The following is a 22,420-nucleotide window of genomic DNA, read 5'->3' as shown; positions in this document are numbered from 1 at the left end:
ATATAAAATACATTTGAAAGAAATATAAAACAGTCACGATTTTGTCCTGTTACTAATTGATTAAGCATTTTTAACAGAGTGAGGTAGAAACATGAAATATTTAGATTTTGCTCTGATCACTACTCTTTGAGGCATGCTATCTTAAATATTCCTTAACCACTGGGTAGCAGATCTCTAAATGCTGTCTTAGATGTGGCTACTTGACCAGGCTATTCTGGTGTTTAAATGTCTGATCAATTTAAAACTCGAAAAATATATCCCATTTAAAACATTCCCATTGTCTGCTAAGATTTGTTGCTGGGGAATTAGTACAAGTAAAGGTGTTACTTTCCTTTTTCTTTCCACTGCTTCCTGTAGTCTGTGTGAACATTATAGTCCTAAAAGACCTTGTCTCTATGATTCCAGTTGTAAAGACTGGGGAACCCCAGATTGGTAGTTTGGCAAACCAGTGTCTCAAAGATTACTTCTACCTGAAGTCCATTAGTGTGGGTTGTTGCCAGATCCTTTTAGAATGTGGGTAACTGAATCCTTCTTAGTCCTCAGTTGGGAACTGATTAAAGAACAGTAGAAAACCTGCTTATCATACAGACACAGAAGTATTTGTTAGCTTTTTATTTTTTCTTCAATGAAGAATGAAGAATACACTTTATATAAGATACATATTTATATAAGAAATTCACTGACAATACCTTTCTCATTGCTATGGTAACCTAAACCAAATTCAAGGGGAAATGTCTTTATTCCTTTGATACAATTAGTTTCACACCAGAGAAAGTAAATTTAGCTGCATACTGAATGTGGAAATATTGGGATACTAATCAGGATATCTATCTACACTTTGATAGCTCTCTTTCTCACTATTAAACATACAGTTCAATTACCAACAACAATTAGCAAACTACCCAATTCCAGAGGATCCCAGAATGCATTCATCTTTTTTTTTTTTATGTTTATTTATTTGGGGAGAGAGGGTGTGAGCAGGGAAGGGACAAAGAGAGAGGTGGGGGGCAGGATCTGAAGCAGGCTCCATGCCGACAACAGAGAGCCCTGTGTGGGGCTCTAACTCAGGAACTGTGAGATCATGAGCTGAGTCGAAGTTGGCCGCTTAACCAACTGAGTCACCCAAGCAACCCAGAATGCATTCATCCTGATAGGATGAGTGGGATGAATGTTGATGCTATCTACAATTCTGCCTAAGCCATTCATTTTCCTTTACCTGCTGTGACTTAATGATCAGATCTTTTGGCATGGGGATTAAATTCTCAAATACACCTCCCATCACTCCATCTTCCTTCACACCAAACATTACCCATCCCACTACTTAAAACAACAACAACAACAACAACAACAACAAAAATTCTATATGTAAATATAATAGAAGGGAAAGTTCTAAATTATTTAACTAATCTATCTTCCTTATATCTTGAATTTTAGATATTTCCTTCAAAAAATATCTCCCAAAACAACGTTCTCTTTTGAACTCTTAAAATTGAAAAAAAATATCCGACAATTAACTTGACTCATTCACATTATTTCTATCCTTTCATTATCTGTCTATACTGATATTCTGTATTATGAATCTTTATATCACAGTATTAGTATGTATCAGTTAATATTTTGGCTAAGAAATCAGTCCTCTTGAAGATGTATTCTGAGTTGTTTCCATGGGGCTAGATTTTAATAGCCCTTTTGTGGGCTTTGAAATTGTTATAAAATACATAAATATATGCATAATTATTATCAACCTGTGCAAAGACCCATAAAAATTTGATTCTGATATTGATTCTAATGATCACAGTTTAAGATAATTTTATGACATTAATATTTAAAGCTTTTAATTTTAGATGTTAGTTCAATAAAATAATAAACTAAAATGTTTGGCAAAAAAATATATTTGCTAAAGAAAGGATGGTTTCTTTTTGTTTCTTAAAAATTGTATGTGCAAGACATTTTACTTCATTTTCAGAAAGTCACCACTTAGAAATTATAAGGTAACCTGAAAATTCCTGTTAACATCTGCCAAGAGCATGTTAGGCCTTTGTGTCCATATTTTTATAAAATCTTTTTTTTAAATTTTTTTTTTTCAACGTTTTTTATTTATTTTTGGGACAGAGAGAGACATAGCATGAACGGGGGAGGGGCAGAGAGAGAGGGAGACACAGAACCGGAAACAGGCTCCAGGCTCCGAGCCATCAGCCCAGAGCCTGACGCGGGGCTCGAACTCACGGACCGCGAGATCGTGACCTGGCTGAAGTCGGACGCTTAACCGACTGCGCCACCCAGGCGCCCCTTCTTTTTTTTTTTTTTTTTTTTTAAATTTTATATAAAATCTTAAGATAACTGCACTGAAATTGTTTTCGTCATACAGCATGGAATGAGACTTTATTTCAATAAGCTTTCATTGGTAAATCAGAATGAAAATTATTGAGCTTTAGAGACTAGTTTTGTAGATAAATAAAAAGATGAATCAATAGCATACAGTTTTGCCGCCATAAATGGTGGCAACATTACGATCAATTTAACTTGAATTTAGTAGAAAGACATTATTAAACTAGATCCTCTAAGCCAACAGAATATCTGACAAGATGATGGAAAGCGCTGATATATTTTAGGTAATCCTCAGTGTTCTTTAGATTTTGAATTATTGTATATTATTTATTATATTCTAGAAATAATGAATGGTTCTTTGTCCGTGAGCATGGATTTCATATTCAATATGAACTGTAATTCTTATGGCTAAAATATACAAATTAAATGCTTTATCAGTTATTGCACAGGCTAAGCCCCAGTTAAAAAAATACTCTAAAATATAGTGGCCTAAATTTGTTGTTTAAAAGTGGTCTAAATCTAATACGCCAGCTCCACATCAGTAAACAGCTTCCATTTCTGAATCTGAGGCTCTCCTGTCATTTTCTCCTAGCAAAGGGGGGGGGAGGAAAAACTGGTCAAGGGAAGCCCGACTGCAATCCTTTAATTGGCAAGACCCAGAAATGTCACAATTCGCTTCTGTTCGCATCCCAGTGGACACTACTTAAATGCATGGCTGTAGCTAACTGTAAGTGAAGCTGGGATTACAATCTGGGTTATTGAGTGGAACAACTGGTGCTTTCCCACAATTGCCAACAAAAACTGCTGAATTGTACCCTGTTTTGATATTTCCCATTAATGGGAAAACATCTCACTCCAGCGATTACAGTGCAAGTTTTGTATTTTATTTTTTGAAACGTTTAGATAGCTCAGTACAATTTCGTACAGTGTGTTTGCATATATTCCTATATGCCAGCCTCTGAAATTTTCTTTACTTGACGTTCCACTATACTGATGAAGGTAGAAATAGTTATTCCAATCATAACCTTGGAATTACAGGTGGAATATATGGATGCAGTGGGAATGCATATAATGGGATAAGTCTCATAGTATTACATTTCAATATTAACCTAAGTACAAGATTTTCTTTGTAGGAACAGTTTACAACTATTAAAAACAATCAATTCTAAGAAATTCTTCACTCTTTACCTTTCACATATCCATGGCATTATTTAAATATCACTTGGAATTCCATTTTCTGGCTTAAAACCTTCTTTGAATGTCTTAGTCCAGCAATGTCCAATAGAAATTTCTGTGAACACAGAAATGTTCTAAAACTGCACTGTTCAATATGGCAGCTACTGAAGCTTTTGAGTGCTTATAATGTGACTAGTGTGACTAAGGAATTGAATTTTAAGCTTTATTTCATTTTAAAGAATTTAAATTTAAATAAACCCATGTGGCCAGTAGTCACCATATTAGACCGCACAGTTAGTCATTCCCTGCTCCATTTACAAACTTATTTCCGCCGCATCTATTTTACTGCATAATATTGCTCCTGAAATGTCCTCAAGTGAATTTGACTACTCAATGTCTATTATTTGGTGTTTTACTCTTTGGGTGAGAGATTCTATATTTTCAGTGTGACTTTATTCGAGCTTTAAATAGTCTAATGGTAACAATATATTTACTGTACACAATACATACCAGGAACCATTCTGAGAACTTTATATATAATATATAATTCCATAATTACAAGAAACCTATGTATGATTATTACCATTTTATAGATATATAAACTGACACAACCACAGGTTAGTTAATTTTTGCCTGAGATCAAATAACTGGTTAAGTGGCTTATCTAGGATGTAATTTCCAAACAAACTGGCTTTAAATCCCAGGATCTTACTCCATTCTTTATTCTGTCATCATTTTGGAGAAGCGAGGTTTCCCATCAGTTGTTCTCTTTAATCAAAAATGCATCACAGTTGGGGCCCAAGGGCTTTATTTGTGTATGCGTAATATTGGAAACGATTGCCCCTAGCAAGAGAAAAGAGCAGAGAGTTTCTCTTTTCTATTCTGTCACAATTCACTGAACAGACTGTTTACAAAAGGATGATCTGAAATGTTCCCTAACTTAATCTTTACTAATTTGGCACTGGGATCTTACTTTATCAGAATGATACAAAACAAATTAGTTAACATAAGTGATCATGAACGGGTGCTGTATGTTTGCTCCTATTACTAGAAAAAAATTATTCAGATTTTTTCTTAATACACTAACAGAAAGAATTTTAAAGTGGTCAGGATTGATTATTTTCAAAGGGCTATAGTGTTCAGTTTTATCTCAGATCAATCATCTGCAAGTTAAAATTACTTAGAAATGTACTGTCCATAATTAAGTAATCTTACCTACTAATATTACAGAATAAGGATACCTTTAGGTGACAAGGAGTCTGTCATTCTAAGTATCCCCCCAAGCCTTTTCCAGATTGCTCATAAGATTTCTCATTCTCTAGAGAAATGCGATCTCTAAGAAATAAATGTCTATGTCAAGTCACAAGTAATATGAGCACATGATGAAAAAGTGGAATTTTTTAGTCTCATAAGGGCTATTGCAGTATTGTAAAATTGATTTTATTCCTTGTTATGTAAGTTCTCATGGTCATTTTAGGATTTACCTTCTGGATACAGAGGGAAGGCTATGATGCCTTGTAGGGAGGTGGGGTACAGAGGCTTTTGGGGACCAGGAGAATATTTTTCATATGAAATCTTTGTCATAAAATGCTAATGTTGGTGTTCTTGTCTTTATGTCTATGCATTCTTTAGCTATGAGGATAACAGACCCTTCATCAAGTAAGAATGACCTGAATGGCTGATAAATTCCATTTATCAGTGTGGTCCCATGAACCAGCTGTCAGATCAGTACTGAAAAATCATTAGAGCTTCTGTCATTCACATTGAGGCAGAAAAGCAAACTGTGCAGGAAAATAATCAGGCATACAACTTGTATGCAGAATAAATATGCTGCAGGTGTATTGCCAAAAACAAATTCTGCTTCACCTCTTTTAATTGGATATCACCTGAAATCAGTGCCACAGTAATAGCAACTTCATGTGGTACAGACTTGTTTCGCTTTTCGTAGCTTTCTCCTTTCATTGTGACGTGTTCCTCTGTGCTGCATATGTTGTCATTTCTCTTGTTTGTTTGGACATCACTCAGCTAAAATTATTTTGTGATTTAGCGGGGTACCTTCAAAATGACCTTACGAGTATGAAACTACCCGATTGCATTGGTTATTACTGGATTTCTCTTTTAAATATCCAAAAAGGAAAAAAAATGCCTCCTTCAAAAATTCAATTTTACATATGCAAATTTATCTCTTTTAATTTTGACACATGCCATTGGATTAATGATCTAATTGTTTATGAATATACCTTTTAAATTTCTGACACAAAGCTACAAGTCTGTACTAATCTGATAAGAGTAAACATAAGTGTTGATATTTGGGCTCTTTTCTTTTGTACATTTTAAAATTACGTGTCCTGCCACAATAAACTTGATTGGCAACCAAGGAGTGACCTTACTGTAGACTTTCAGTTTGTTCTTCTGGTGAAGAGTCCTTTGTTTTCATTTTCTCCAATGACATTTCACTTACTTCTTCATGCTCTTGCTTATTTTTTTCTTTAGAAATTGGGCTCATTGCAGTTTTATATTATTAACTCTTGGGCCCATCATGTGTTTACAAGTAGATACTAGTAACTTGAGGATTTTATCCTATACTTGTATTTCTAAATTTAAATAGCAATTTTGCCTTGATTTAATGGTATTCTTTCCATTTTTCCTTTTTCCAATGTCTGCAAGAAGAAGCTGAGAGCTTTACCTTGAAAGTTCCCATATTTTTAATCTAGTTATAGAATAAAATATTAATATCTAAGATGTTTTCTAATTCATATAAGCAAACATTCCACATACAATGGCAAACCTCCTGTAGGGATTCTTTATTCAATAATGTTAATGTTTTAAATTGAACATGTTAAATTTAGTGGATATTTAAATATGGAATATAGTAGCTGATGGTTGTTGAAGAAAAATAGTAAATATTCATGATTTATTTTAACAAGACTTTAATATTAATTGACTACTTTGGGACCATATCTTTCTTAAGATGTAGTTCTCTCTGAAAACTTTACTCAACCCAGCTTCAGATTATAGTAAATACATGTGTTTTCTTTTTAACCCCTTCATGTTGCAAAGTTTCAATCCCAATAAACATTTCTTCCTTAGACAATGCAAGTGGAGGAGTGTAGTCTGATGAAAAGAAATATTAGTTTACTCTGTTCAAATGAGGTGTGTTGGGAAAGGAAAGGGTGGTTTCATGAGGATATAGAAATCTAGACTGGTTTGGTCCTATTCTCCCATACACTTAGAGAGGAGTTGAAAAGGATTCCATTTTCACATATTGAATTCCCATCTATTGGAAAGATTCATTCTACATTGATAGTAAGTACATAACACATGGCCACAAATATATGGACTTATGTCACCCGTTGATTACTATTGCGAATGGCAGCTGGAGGAAACTAAGGGAATGGAGAGTGAGAATTGTCTTCCATTCTAGCCTACTTTGTTCATGCCGCTCCATCCCATTCTCAGCTCCATCTTCTCCTTCGAATTTATAGACCCTTCAAAGAGATGAAGGTGCCCTGAGCTTTTAAGATTCTTTTCAACAAAGCTGCCAGTTGCCTGATTTTCAAAGTCTAGTCCAGCTTAACCTAGAAGACAGCAATCCAAAGGCAAAGTAGATTGCAATGCAGAGTGGAGCAATTTTTCCCACCCGCTGTATCACATTTGTTTTACATAACTATAGAAACAGACAAATAGAGCTCTTAAAATTCATACATATATTCCATATACTGGCTCCTTCTAATATGAGCTCTATTTTTGTCAGTAATACTAAAATTTTTATGGAAAAAGAGGAAATTTGGAAAAATGGGGTAAAAGCGTATCGGATGAAGCACTAACGGAGAGAGTCCAATCAAACAAATGTTATCATAACAATGAGGCCAGTGAAAACTAACATAGCTTTATAGACTTTTTCCCCCTTGCCATTCACCATAATTACATCTCCATATCATTTGCATATGTGCTGCAAATACATGAATAATTGAATAGTACAAATCTGCTTTTGCTCAAACGAATTTCTGTGTTCATAACATTTTCATTCATGTATATCTCCTCAAATTTGAAAACTTGTAGTCCCCATTAAACTCTTAAAGTACTTATACCACCTGTCTTACATTTTCTGTCAATAAAACTTACCGTAACATTTTTTTCAGTGTCAGTATTGTTGATATTATATGATTGTGTTAATTAATGGCCGATCATTTGATAACCTTTAATTTTCTTTTCTCTCTACAGGTCATGGGTTATAGGTGCAATAGCTCTTCTCTGCCTGTTAGGATTGACCTGGGCCTTTGGACTCATGTATATTAATGAAAGCACAGTCATCATGGCGTATCTCTTCACCATTTTCAATTCTCTACAGGGAATGTTTATATTCATTTTCCATTGTGTCCTACAAAAGAAGGTAAGCAAAAATTCTCTGTTCAAGAATAAATGGCATATGTATCTCATGATAACAAACCAACCATAATATAAATCATTCTTGATATTTTGGCCTCTAAGAAATGAATATATTACTTTATTAATTTTATTTTTACAATAGTAAAAATAAAAGACACAAAATAGATGCGTAATAGTCAGTGAATGTATTTAACTGCAAAAAAAATCAAAATATTTTCTGATTTGGACAATGAATAAAAGTATATTCTTGTAGGCTTGACCTTATAGCCTTTAATATTATTATTGTCAGACACATGGAATTTGTGTATTGGAAATAGCTTTCTAAGATGTTATGGAGCTGTGAGATGGTGTATATGGCGTAAGAAATATGTTTTTTCTGTTTTTCTTTAAAACACAGTTTGCATATACTGGAAAATATAAATGTTTAACATTTTATAATAATATTTGTTTCCTAAATAAATAATGAAGTACTAAGTAAATGTCTGTGTACTTCTTTTCTTTAAAACCTATTTTATAAAATCTATGAGTTAGATGATTAGAATGCAATATTTAATTTTTTATGCTGGTCTATTTTTGTGATTTTTCACATTTACAATGACTTAAAATATTCATTTTCAAAGTTAATTTTAGCCCCTAAATACTTTCATTGCATTTTTTAGAAATCTCAAGATTGATTTTCTCATCTTATACTTTTTAACTCTATTAAAAATGTGGTCATTATAGTTCCAATCACATAGACCCCTGAGCCAAGACTGTCTGGGTCTAAATCCTAGTTTTTCTACTTATGTGACTGTGGGCAAGTTAATTAACCTTCTCATGCCCCAGTTTCTTCATGTGTAACATGAAGGTAATAAAAATAATTATGAGATATTGAGAGGTGGCTCTGAAAATGAAATGTCAAAATGTGAAAATATTTTCTAAGGAAGAAATAACACCACCTAAAATTTTTCTTTGGAAAACAACAAAAAAATAAATAAAAAGTAAATATATCAATGTCTATGAATTTTGGTTTGAGAGACTGATGGGATCTTAGACAAAACTTGAGAGGGTGTCTGCTTGTCAATATGAGTCCAGTTGTCTTCTGTTTCAGTTGTATGTGGTGGTATGTATCAAAAAATGTGTTGACATGATCATAAATAATTATAAATTATTATAATTATAAATTATATATTATAATTATAAATTATAAATAATTATTTATATTTATAAATAACACATAAATGTGTTGACATGATCATAAATAACGCTAGAATAGTAATGATGACTCAGACCTATAAATGTAGCTTACAGAAAAGTAGAGGTTATCAGGGAATGGATGGATTCTAACCTAATGGATTAGAATTAATGTAGAAAAGAGGTTGTATTAGAATGGATGATCCTCCCAAATACTTAGTATACACACCCCTAAAATTGCAGTTGCTTAATTCAGTAAATATTTATTTTTATTCTTATGGCCCAGTTGATGGTGGTCCCTCATGGAGGGATGTAGGATGATGAAATCTCAACCAACATTAATATATGATTTCCACAGTCAGTTTGAATATTGGCATCAAGTAGGTAGTCTGAGTAAGAGGTGATCTTGTGTAAAAGGTCTGAAAGAGGCTTACTTCACTTGTACTCACCTTCCATCAGATAAGACCCTATCAATGGTACCACCTAAACTACAAGGAAGACTGGAAAATATAGTCTAGCTTTTTTACCTCAGGAAGATGAGGAATTAGGTATTGTAAACAGCTAGCAGTCTACCTACTCTTTGAGTATAAAGAGTAGGACATGTAAATGATGCATAGGAATAGAGATGGAAAAAAGGAAGTGTCCGATGAGAAGAATGAGTATAAGGATGATACACTAAATTAAAGATAGGAGAAAATGTCTAGAAGTAGACAACAGCCAGTATTATAAAACATTTCAGAGAAGTCAGAGAGACTAAGCACTTGGGAAAAATTTCTACATTTTGATAGAAGAAGGTCATAACTGATTGTCACAAGAAATATATGTAAAAAGATGGGAGCAAAATCAGGAGATTAAGGAAAAGGTAGCATTTGTCTGTGTAAATAAGGGAATATTGAGCCTTGAGCCATCATAAGCAGTTATAACATCTTCAAATATAGTGAAACAGATTTACCTATTATTTTTATTTTATGTATTAGCTAGGAATTTGGCCTAGTAAAATTAAAAGTTTGAATGTTATATAGAAATTTACTTTAGAGCAGAGAATACTTTTTGTACTGTATATATTAATTATTTTGATGTTGAGTATTTTTTATTGGCCAGTATCTATTAGGGTTTTCCCAATAATTATTTTTATTTCTCTCATCTTACAAATATACATACTGGTATAGGTAGGAATTGCATTTGGTATCCAGGAAGAGATATTAAACCTCAGAATCCAAAAACAAGTCTAGAATTTTTAGTATATTTAACATAAGTGAAATTTTAAAAAATATGTGATCAAACTCAATTTTGTGATTCATTAGAACAGAGTTTAGCAAACAGCTCATGGGCCTAATCTGTCCAGCTGCCTTTTAATTTTTACAGCCAGTTAGCCAAGAATGGTTTTTATGTTTTTAAATGGTTACATTTAAAATTTTAAATAAGTACATAAGCAGCATCTCTAGTTGCCTCTTTGTAGACAAAGCCTGAATGTTGACTATCTGGCCCTTCATGAAAAAATTTACCAATCCCTGACTGAGAAGCTTTCTTTTATGCTTTATAACAAGTAATAAGCATATTATTCTTTCATTCATTTTTATGTTTTGAATTTTAAATTTTGATGGCATTTTTATTGGGTATCAAGAACATGACCCAACATCACAGAATATAGAAAAGGAATTGTTTAACCTTTCTCCCTACAAAAACAAAAAACAAAACAAAAAACAGGTAATTTTGTTCGAAATTGCAGAAATATCTTAGGAGATTTTTCTTCTATTCCTTTATTTAAATTGACATATTAATGAGATATAAATATTGTGCAAGTTTAAGGCATACAGTGTGTTAATTTGATACACATATATTGCGAAATGACTGGCACTATGGTGTTATCTAATACTTCCATCAACTCACAGGATTACCATTTCTATTTGGTGGTGAGAACATTTAAGATATTTCAAGTATATAATACACGTTTGTTAACTATAATTATCATCCTGTACATTAGATCCACAGAACTTATTCATCTTATACCTGGAAGTTTGTACTCTAACCAACACCTTCTCATTTCCTCCAGCCGCAACCTTTGGTAACCACCATTCTACTCTGTTTCTATGAGTGCAGCTTTTTTAGATTCCACATATAAGTGATATCATACAATATTTGTCTTTCCCCATCTGACTTATTTCACTTAACACAATGCCCTCAAGATCTATCCATGTTGTCACAAATGGCAGGATTTTCTTCTTTGGTTGCTGAACAATATTCCATTGTTTGTATGTACCACATCATCTTTATCTATTCACCCGTTGATGAACACTTGGGTTGTTTACCTGTCTTGGCTATTGTGAATAATGCCACGATCAACATGGGAGTGTAGATATCTCTTTGAGTTCCTGAGTTTATTTCCTGTGGATGTATACCCAGAAGTGAGATTGCTGGATCATATGCTGGTTCTGTTTTTATTTTTTTTTATTTTTTAAATATGTGAAATTTATTGTCAAATTAGTTTCCATACAACACCCAGTGCTCATTCCAACAGGTGCCCTCCTCGATACCCACCACCCACCCTCCCTCCCTCCCACCCCCCATCAGCCCTCAGTTTGTTCTCAGTTTTTAAGAGTCTCTTATGCTTTGGCTCTCTTCCACTCTAACCTCTTTTTTTTTTTTTCTTTCCCCTCCCCCATGGGTTTCTGTTAAGTTTCTCAGGATCCACATAAGAGTGAAACCATATGGTATCTGTCTTTCTCTGCATGGCTTATTTCACTTAGCATCACACTCTCCAGTTCCATCCACGTTGCTACAAAGGGCCATACTTCATTCTTTCTCATTGCCACGTAGTATTCCATTGTGTATATAAACTACAATTTCTTTATCCATTCATCAGTTGATGGACATTTAGGCTCTTTCCATAATTTGGCTATTGTTGAAAGTGCTACTATAAACATTGGGGTACAAGTGCCCCTATGCATCAGCAGTCCTGTATCCCTTGCGTAAATTCCTAGCAGTGCTACTGCTGGGTCATAAGGTAGGTCTATTTTTAATTTTTTGAGGAAGCTCCACACTGTTTTCCAGAGTGGCTGCACCAATTTGCATTCCCACCAACAGTTCAAGAGGGTTCCCGTTTCTCCACATCCTCTCCAGCATCTATAGTCTCCTGATGTGTTCATTTTGGCCACTCTGACTGGCGTGAGGTGATATCTGAGTGTGGTTTTGATTTGTATTTCCCTGATAAGGAGCGACGTTGAGCATCTTTTCATGTGCCTGTTGGTCATCTGGACGTCTTCTTTAGAGAAGTGTCTATTCATGTTTTCTGCCCATTTCTTCACTGGGTTATTTGTTTTTCGGGTGTGAAGTTTGATGAGCTCTTTATAGATTTTGGATACTAGCCCTTTGTTCGATATGTCATTTGCAAATACCTTTTCCCATTCCGTTGGTTGCCTTTTAGTTTTGTTGATTGTTTCCTTTGCTGTGCAGAAGCTTTTTATCATCATGAGGTCCCAACAGTTCATTTTTGCTTTTAATTTCCTTGCCTTTGGGGATGTGTCAAGTAAGAAATTGCTATGGCTGAGGTCAGAGAGGTCTTTTCCTGTTTTCTCCACTAGGGTTTTGATAGTTTCCTGTCTCACATTCAGGTCCTTTATCCATTTTGAGTTTATTTTTGTGAATGGTGTGAGAAAGTGGTCTAGTTTCAACCTTCTGCATGTTGCTGTCCAGTTCTCCCAGCACCATTTGTTAAAGAGACTGTCTTTTTTCCATTGGATGTTCTTTCCTGCTTTGTCAAAGATGAGTTGGCCATACTTTTGTGGGTCTAGTTCTGGGGTTTCTATTCTATTCCATTGGTCTATGTGTCTGTTTTTGTGCCAATACATGCTGTCTTGATGATGACAGCTTGGTAGTAGAGGCTAAAGTCTGGGATTGTGATACCTCCTGCTTTGGTCTACTTCTTCAGAATTACTTGGGTTATTCAGGGCCTTTTGTGGTTCCATATGAATTTTAGGATTGCTTGTTCTAGCTTCAAGAAGAATGCTGGTGCAATTTTGATTGGGATTGCATTGAATATGTAAGATAGCTTTGGGTAGTATTGATATTTTGACAATATTTATTCTTCCAATCCATGAGCATGGAATGTCTTTCCATTTCTTTATATCTTCTTCAATTACCTTCAGAGGCTTTCTATAGTTTTCAGCATACAGATATTTTACATCTTTGGTTAGATTTATTCCTAGGTATTTTATGCTTCTTGGTGCAATTGTGAATGGGATCAGTTTCTTTATTTGTCTTTCTGTTGCTTCATTGTTAGTGTATAAGAATGCAACTGATTTTTGTACATTGATTTTGTATCCTGCAACTTTGCTGAATTCATGTATCAGTTCTAGCAGACTTTTGGTGGAGTCTATCGGATTTTCCATGTATAATACCATGTCAAAAAGTGAAAAAGTGAAAGCTTGACTTCATCTTTGCCAATTTTGATGCCTTTGATTTCCTTTTGTTGTCTGATTGCTGATGCTAGAACTTCCAGCACTATGTTAAACAACAGCGGTGAGAGTGGGCATCCCTGTCGTGTTCCTGATCTCAGGGAAAAAGCTCTCAGTTTTTCCCCATTGAGGATGATGTTAGCTGTGGGCTTCTCATAAATGGCTTTTATGATGTTTAAGTATGTTCCTTCTATCCCAACTTTCTCAAGGGTTTCTATTAAGAAAGGATGCTGAATTTTGTCAAATGCTTTTTCTGCATCGATTGCTGGTTCTGTTTTTAATTTTATAAGGAAACTCCATACTGTTTCCCATAATGGCTGTACCAATTTACAATCCCACCAACAGTGCACAGGGACTCTTTTCTGTCCATATCCTCACCAATACTTACTATCTCTTGTCTTCTTTTCTTTTTGTCTTGTCTTCTTGATGATAGCCATTCTAACAGGTGTGAAGTGATATCTCATTGTGGTTTTGATTTGCATTTCCTTGAGCAGTGCTGTTGAGCATCTTTTCATGTGGGTCATGTATGTCTTCTTAAGAAAAATGTCTATTCATTTACTCTCTTCATTTTTTTAAATGTTTTATATTTATTGAGAGAGAGAGCAGGGGGGATGCAGAGAGAGAGGGAGAATCCCACGCAGGCTCTGCACTGTCAGTGTGGAGACCAACGTAGGGCTCGATCTCACCATGAAAGGATGACCTGAGCTGAAATCAAGAGTCAAGGTTTAACTGACTGAGCCACCCAAGTGCTCCTCTTCTGTTCATTTTTACTTAGATTGTTTGGTGTTTTGCCATTGTGTGTTACAAGTTCTTGATATATTTTGGATTTGAACCCCTTAGAGAAATAGGATTTACAAATATTTTCCTCTTTTCTGTAGTGTGCCCTTTCATTTAGTTGATTTTTTTTTTTTTTTTGCTATGCAGAAGCTTTTTAGTTTGATGTAGTCCCACTTATTTTTGCTCCGTTGCTTGTTCTTTTGATGTCATGTCCAAGAAATCATTGCCAGCACCAATTGCCAGGAACTTTTCTATTTTCTTTTAGGAATTTTATGGTTACAGGTCATATGTTTAAGTCCTTGATTTACTTTGAGTTAAATTTTGTGAGTGGTGTAAGATAGGGCCCAGTTTCATTCTTCTGCATGTTTAGTTTTCCCTAAACTATATATTGGAGAGTTTGTTTTTTTCCCCACCAAATATTCTTGGCTTCATTGTAAAATATTAGTTGACAGTAAATGGAAGCATTTATTTTAGGGCTAATTCTGGTCTCTTGGCTTATACCAACACCATACTGTATTGATTACTGTAGCTTTGTAATATAGTTTGAAGGCAAGAAGTGTGATGCCTCCAGCTATGTTCTTTCTCAGAATTACTTTCTCTGTGTGTGTGTGTGAGTGTGTGTGTGTGTGTGTGTGTGTGTGTGTGTGTGGTTCTGTACACATTTTAGAATTGTTTTTATCTGAATCTGTGAAAAAAAACATTGGAATTTGGAGAGATTGCATTGAATCTATAGAGGTCTTTGGGTAGTATGGACATTTTAACAATCGTAATTCTCTTAAGAAGTTTCTCTTAAGCCATTTGATTGAATTCAATAATATACCCATACTAATGTAGTTGTCATATGCTTTGATTAGAGAAATATGAAATACTCCATTGTTGAAATATTTTGGCTTATAGGGTTATTTGTTGATTGATTCAACTCATTAACAAAAATCAAACTTTGAGTTATCAGTCCTATTCTGAGTGTGGATTGCATGATATTACTGATACCAGTAATACTGGAGACATTAAAGTTGTTACTTTTTCTTTTGTTATACACTCAATTATGTGATAAATCTCAGAGGGTATCATATTACATTATTTCTGATCTGAGAGTATATTGGTAAGATACAGTTTCTTTCCCATCTTCTTTATCCTAGAACAATATTAGTAAAATAAGATATATTGATTGGGATAAGAGGAATATCATGTGAATTAGTGGATTAGAATATGGATATGATCTAACAATCAAATAATTTTTATTTTAATCCAAAGGAAAATCTGTCATAGAAACAGCCCATGTTATTTTATTTTTTCTCTTTTTAAAACACAGGCTTAGTGTTTCAAATCTAATAGCAGAAAAATAAAGTCAAATCAGTAAAGATTCAGTAAGAATTATACCTGAATATGGAACTTGACATCACTAGATATCTTGATTTGCTGGTTATTTATATAATCAGTTCAGAACATATAACCTTTGTTGAAAAATATAAATAGTTCATCATGAATTCCTACGGCTTATACACTATTGCTGCCTTTGTACCAGGAGTGGTTCCTTTGTTCCAGGAGTGTACAAAGGGAGTGGTTCCTTTCTCTCTTTCTTTCTCTATCTCTATCTCCTAAAATATTTGTTTAGATTTAAATCACTTCGTTAAAAAACACTTTCTTTTCTAAAAAGAAAAATATACTTGTTGAGTACTTTAGGAAAAACAAAGTGGGATGTAGGTTATGATCAAAATTTAGGTTCTTGGAGATACTTTATTAACTCAGGACTAATATTAAACTATAATTGATAGTGCTTACCTTTGGGTGGAGATTATTTTAAGTTTCTCAAATTCTAACTAAAGCATCTGCCCTTATTTTTTCTAGATACAGAGAAAGGGATAATTTAATAGATTACTTTAATAATAATGTTAATATACTAATATTAGAAATGTGGCCTCTTAGAAGGAACTTTCTGATCGTAAAGCACCTATGAGAAGTGGATTTTTTCACATAAGGCATATATTGCTTAATCTTTTCAGTCTTTCAGTTTATGTTCATTGCTTAACTTTTTCAGTGCTCTTATCTGTTCAATGTAGGTAATAATTATTCCCCAGAGTCATTTTGAGGGCGGGACCTAGCACAATTTCTAGTAAATAGCAATTAAAAATCAGAAGCTTATTGGGGCACCTGGGTGCTCCAATCTTGATTTCAGCTCAGATCATGATCCCATGGGCATGGGATCAAGCTCCATGTGGGATTCTGCACTGAGTGTGGAGCCTGCTTAAGATTCTCTCTCTCTCTCTCTCTCTCTCTCTCTCTCTCTCTCTCTCTCTCTCTCTCTCTTCATACCTCCCTCTCTCTCTCTGCCCCTCTGCCCCACTGATGCACTCTCTCTCTCTCTCTGTCTCTCTCTAAAATAAAATTTTAAAAAATTTAGAAGCTTCTTCATTCCATACTCCCCAGTTCACATATATCTTGGATACACACACAAGTGGGTACAGACATTTCTTTTAAAAACTAACAAAATATGAATTGGCTTTTAAACACTGAATAGAACGAATCATTTCTAATTAATCATAAATGTAGCATAGAAGAGATTGAAAAACATATCAATATAATTTCAAGTATATTAAAGAATGTAATGTTGGCATCCCGGGTCAGAGAAAGTCCTCAAAGTTGCTCACACTGTTCACAACACCTGGAATGCCTTTGTCTCTCTTGTCTGTCCTTTCTTTCAACCTCGTTGTCCAACCTGACAGGTTCCAACTTGTCTTTTGAAGGTGCTCTCAAAAGTCCTCTTCTCTGAGAAGTCTTCCTTGGGGCTCTGACCTACTGTCAGCAGGCACTTCTCCTCCATGCTTTGATTCACCTGTCTCCATATTTTTGTTCTGGTCACAGAATAAACATTTAATAAATGTGAATTCTTCGAACAATTCTGAATCTATTCTATCTCTGATTCTGCTATATCTTTCATAGAAGGAGCTTTCCAATATTAAGATGTAATGTTTCGGTTTTGAATGCTAATATTAATGTATGATCAACATTCCTTTTTTTTTTTTTTGCTTTTGCTTCTAAATAACATCCCTTAGAAAAGCGTATAACGTCGCTTTAAATAAAATTACATTGGAATATGACATTGTCATGTATTATGGAAAGGATGAACTCATGTGAATTCAATAGATAAAGAGCTAAGAATAACTATATATACAGCATTATTTCATAATGAATGCAAATTTGGAATGTAGAACCAATAAAATGTCCCAGAATGTGTTTTTAGTTGATGAACACAGAGTAAGGGAGTATTTTTGTTGTAGATAGTGGAAGGATGATTTAGGGCAGTTACTATTTTATTTTTGTATGTCTTGTTTAATTAAATAGGCAGTAATAAAAATTTTAAACATGATAAAAGTTTTCCCAGAAACTGTTGATAGGTCTTCCTGCTGGAAAACATCCACTAAAAAATGTTTATCTCCTGTTTTTCCTATGATTTTATACTACAAGCAGGATTAAGAATTTAATAAAGAAGAGTGAACTGTAATTATTCAGGACAACTATTATGAGGGCATAAATTTAAATTATTTTGAATTTTATACTCTAAAGTTTATAAATTTGACCTCTTTTAAGAGAAATGAAAGAAACAAGGAAATTCCTTTCTCCTGTGTTTAGACATTCCTTTCCTCTCTCCCTCTCTCCCTCCCCTCTTCTCTCTGTAGCTTTTTCATTCAGTTTCTCTTTAAAGAACAATTGCACCAATAGGCTACTTCAAATCAAATTTATGAAGCTAAAAATAGGGTCGTAAAAAGTCTTACATTTTTATTCTTCGAACTAAGAGGTAGTATCATTATGGCATGATTGGGCATGTGCGTGTGCATGAGTGCATGTTTTAAAAGGCTCCAGTTATGCAAAATTTCAAGCTTGATGACTTGAGTATCATTTTATATTGGAAAATATATGCTGAACAGACTTTCTTGTATCTGAAAAGGGCAAGGAAATAATTATATTAATTATCTAAAAATAAAACATACATTTTATACCACAGTTCCCAGCTGAAATGAATTACTTGCTAACAGAAGTTAATGTTTAATTGGCTAGGTACGAAAAGAGTATGGGAAATGCCTGCGGACGCATTGCTGTAGTGGCAAAAGTACAGAGAGTTCCATCGGCTCAGGGAAAACATCTGGTTCTCGAACTCCTGGACGCTACTCCACGGGCTCACAGGTAACTAGCATTTGTTAATTAAAATGAGATATCTCTTACCTATATTCTGTTACACGTTGCTGTCCTTGATCAGAACTATCTTCTATCCCAAGTGTTTAACACATCCAGTTTGTTGTTGTTGCTGTTGTTTTAGTGTCTCACACAAGAACCATTATGACAAAAATTTAAGAAGCCACATTGCAATAAAATTATGAAACTTAGGGTCTCAGTTTGCATGATAAGTAATGATTTTAGATTATTCCTAGTTGAATGAATATAGATGGTGAGGAAAGGAATTTGGCACTTTGCCCAAAAGTCTAAGAAAGGGGTATTTTATATATATGATTCTTAAGTGAATTACCTCTTTTAACCAGGAGAGTAATTCTCTATCACATACTGAAAATATGTACTTATTAAATGGTATGTTTAGTAAAAACAGCCCTAATTCATATTATATTTATCATGTGGTGATAAGTTGCATACAGTTCAAAGCTGTGAAGGACACATTAACAGCAGCATTGGCTTAACTGGTCTACCTGTTGCCCTTGGCCGTCCAGCACTCCAGGTAGCAGCTGCATTGACTGTCACCTGGGAAGCTGTAAACTTTTGAGTAACCTGACTGACATTTTTCCCATGCCACAATTTGAGTCCAAAGATTATTATATACAAATTTCAGCAACTCCAGGATGCTAAAATGAGCCAATCAAATAAGACAGGATTGGGGTGCTTTGCTGGCTCAGTCAGTAAAGCATGAAACTCTTGATCACAGGATTGTGAGTTCAAGTCCCACACTGGGCATGTAGCCTAACTAAATAAAATGATAAAAATAAAAAAAATAAAATAAATGCCAAGATTATGTGGGCCATGGGTGAGTTTGAGTTCAGACTAGCAGACTAATATTTTGGAGATTACCTGATCCAGTGGGAAAAGCAATCATGTTTTCAGGGTTGTCAATTTATTTTTTTTTCTAAAGAAGGCTTAAATTTAAATTGATAGAGTTGTAAATCAGGAACTTAGTTTTTCTTAACCCTTTCAGCTCAACCTGTGGATCTTAATTTTTTTGTAAATTTGGTAATTTTATATGAAATAAGAAAGATCACTTTAGGTGTTCTTTGTTTAATGCTTGATTGTCTTGTAAACTTAACAGATTAAATTTACCAACAATTCCATTTTTGTGCTTAGAAAATTAAATATCCTTGGACTGCCTGGGTGGCTCAGTCAGTTAAGCGTCCAAATCTTGATTTCAACTCAGCTTATGATTTCACGGTTCCTGAGATTAAGCCCCATGTTGGGCTCTGTGCTGTTAGCACAGAGCCTGCTTGGGATTCTCTCTCCCACTCTTTCTGCCCCTCTCCCACTTATGCTTTCTCTCTTCCTCTCTCTCAAAAGAAATAAACATTAAAAAATAAAGAAAATTAAGTATCATTGACCTTTGGATATCATTTACAAATTTAATATGTCTGATTCATATGTCAGATTGGACAATTATGTACACCTAAGTAGCACTGGAATGACTCTTACTTATAAATGAAAGATAATGCACAATATTTTCATAAAGAAATACCTTCTTCAAACTGATGGAGTTCTCTTTTATGAGTAAAACCACATATTTAATATCAATCTAACATTTGTAACTAAACATTTAAAACTAACGTGTAACTGTCAAACCTACCCAACTATTAACACTTAAATTAATAACCACAAATTATCATAATGATCCTGAAGCTTCTCCCTACATATAATACAAAATCATTAACAGTTTGAATTTTTTTTTATTTCTATACCTTACTGAGGTTACAAAGTTGCAAATTTGGGGGAAATAGATGTATCGATTTAGGTGGGCTGAGATTTCTGAGTGTAGGACTACTAAATACATCAGCCAATTAGAAATCTGAAGTCTCCGGGCACTTGGGTGGCTCAGTCGGTTAAGCGTCCAACTCTTCATTTTGGCTCAGGTCGTGATCTCATGGTTTGTGAAATCAAGCACTGCATTGGGCTCTATCCGTGCTGTCAGTGTGGAGCTTGCTTGGGATTCTCTCTCTCTCTAGCTCTCTCTCTCTCTCTCTCTGCCCCTCCCCCACTCACTCCCTCTCTGTCTCTATCAAAATAAATAAATAAACGTTTAATAATCTGAGGGCTCACATAATTTTAGGGGTACACGTGGATGATGCTTCTAGCATGAGGCTCTTCTCCTCCACACCTTTACTTTCACACCAATAATCCTTACCTCCCTTTTTGTAATAATCTTTTCCACAACTTTGAAATTGACATTGCTTAGATCCTGTGTGCCATCTAGCTTGATTAGTTCCTACATGCTTTTCATATAACTCAGTTCATCAGCCACCATCTTGTGACATTTGACAAATGTCACTAATGAAACAATCCAACTTGAAAGTTTCACGTATTATGTTACAACAGAGTTGTGTAATGTTTAGCAATACTTTTAAGGTAAAAGAGCAATGCAGGTTAACAGAATAACCATAAATTTGCTGTGTGGTAGCCCATGGTTAGAAGTCTCGCCTTGGCATGTATCATCCATGACCAAAAACAAGTTACTAATGTCATTGACCCTCAGTTTTTTCATCTATAAAGCGGTGGTAATAATACTTGTTACGTTGTTAGGAAGATTGAGGTAATGCATTCAAAACACTTAAATTGTGAGGACTCAATAAATTGGAACAGCTATCCCTTATTAGTGTCATTATTACAGAATAGAATATCAGATGTATATTTCAAAGCTGTATCATATTTTTTCTTCACTATTATATTTCTGATATCACAATTCTAGTCCTCCAAAAGAAAAAACCTTACATTGTTTCCTTATGCTGACTATAATACTAATTCTGATTAACTGACCATCCAACCCTACATAAAGTAATAGTTATTTAAATCATCTTTTCAAGTAAAAATGATAAATGTATTTCATATAAACTGTGACCTTCCATAGTCTAAACTACTCATTGATATTTAGGTAAAATCTTGGGACTACGGATGCCTTATCCATGTCAGAAAACTTGTAAAATAGCAATCCCTATATGTGTGTGTGTGTGTGTGTGTGTGTGTGTGTGTGTGTGTATTTTTTTACTAAAAAATATTGAATGTCCTGTATTTAATGGCAGGACAATCTTCTAAGCTCTCAAGTTACAGTGGTTAAAAGACAAATACCTTCCCCTGTGATCTAGAGCTTTCATTCTAATTGTGGAAGATAGAAAACTTATTAAAAATTAAACCAACAGAAAATACCAGATTATAAAAGCTGGTAGAGAGCCAAGTATGGTGATTTGATACAGAAATTCCAGGTGGCTACTTGGATTAAGTGCTGGAAAAAGACTATTTTGGAGGATGATATTGACACCAAGATTCTGAATGACAGGAAGGAAATTCAGGGGAAGAGAATTCCAGGTGAGAGAACATCTAATGCAAAGCCCTTAAGGTAGAGGAGACAGGCAAACTCAGGAATGGAAAGAATGTCATTGACTAAATTGGGTGAAAGTGAATAGGAGATAAGTCAAAGGAGAAGGTTAGACATGGATCAGTAATTGTTTGTAAGAGTACGAAAATTTAGATTTTATTTTGAATACTTTAGAAAGCCAATGAGATGATTTAGAACAGGAAGTGGCAGGAGATCATCCACATATGACAAAGATCACGTGGCTTCCATGTAGGTAGTGGAGGGGCATTGACTGGCAAGACTAAAAAGTGAAAGCCCTCTCATGGGGCGCCTGGGTGGCGCAGTCGGTTAAGCGTCCGACTTCAGCCAGGTCACGATCTCGCGGTCCGTGAGTTCGAGCCCCGCGTCAGGCTCTGGGCTGATGGCTCGGAGCCTGGAGCCTGTTTCTGATTCTGTGTCTCCCTCTCTCTCTGCCCCTCCCCCGTTCATGCTCTGTCTCTCTCTGTCCCGAAAATAAATAAAAAACGTTGAAAAAAAAAATTAAAAAAAAAAAAAGTGAAAGCCCTCTCTA

The 22,420-nt window shown here is 34.6% G+C and overlaps 1 protein-coding gene across 33 annotated transcripts in view; it reads left to right on the top strand.

Moving 5' to 3' along the window:
- The window catches only part of ADGRL3 (adhesion G protein-coupled receptor L3), an 829,205-nt gene that overhangs the window by 768,974 nt on the left and 37,811 nt on the right, over positions 1-22,420 (top strand). For 23 of the 33 annotated variants that reach the window (XM_058722441.1, XM_058722430.1, XM_058722424.1 and 20 more), the window contains 3 exons: positions 5,137-5,163; positions 7,729-7,897; positions 18,354-18,479. In XM_058722441.1, the coding sequence (XP_058578424.1) occupies positions 5,137-5,163; positions 7,729-7,897; positions 18,354-18,479 (322 nt within the window). The remainder of the gene's footprint in view (positions 1-5,136; positions 5,164-7,728; positions 7,898-18,353; positions 18,480-22,420) is intronic. The other 10 variants (XM_058722432.1, XM_058722429.1, XM_058722447.1 and 7 more) reach the window with 1 other exon arrangement.

The sequence above is a fragment of the Neofelis nebulosa genome, chromosome 3, assembly GCF_028018385.1.
Source record: "Neofelis nebulosa isolate mNeoNeb1 chromosome 3, mNeoNeb1.pri, whole genome shotgun sequence".
Taxonomy (NCBI): Eukaryota; Metazoa; Chordata; class Mammalia; order Carnivora; family Felidae; genus Neofelis; species Neofelis nebulosa.
The sequence above is the reverse complement of the archived record's forward strand: the minus strand, read 5'-3'. Positions and strand labels throughout refer to the sequence as shown.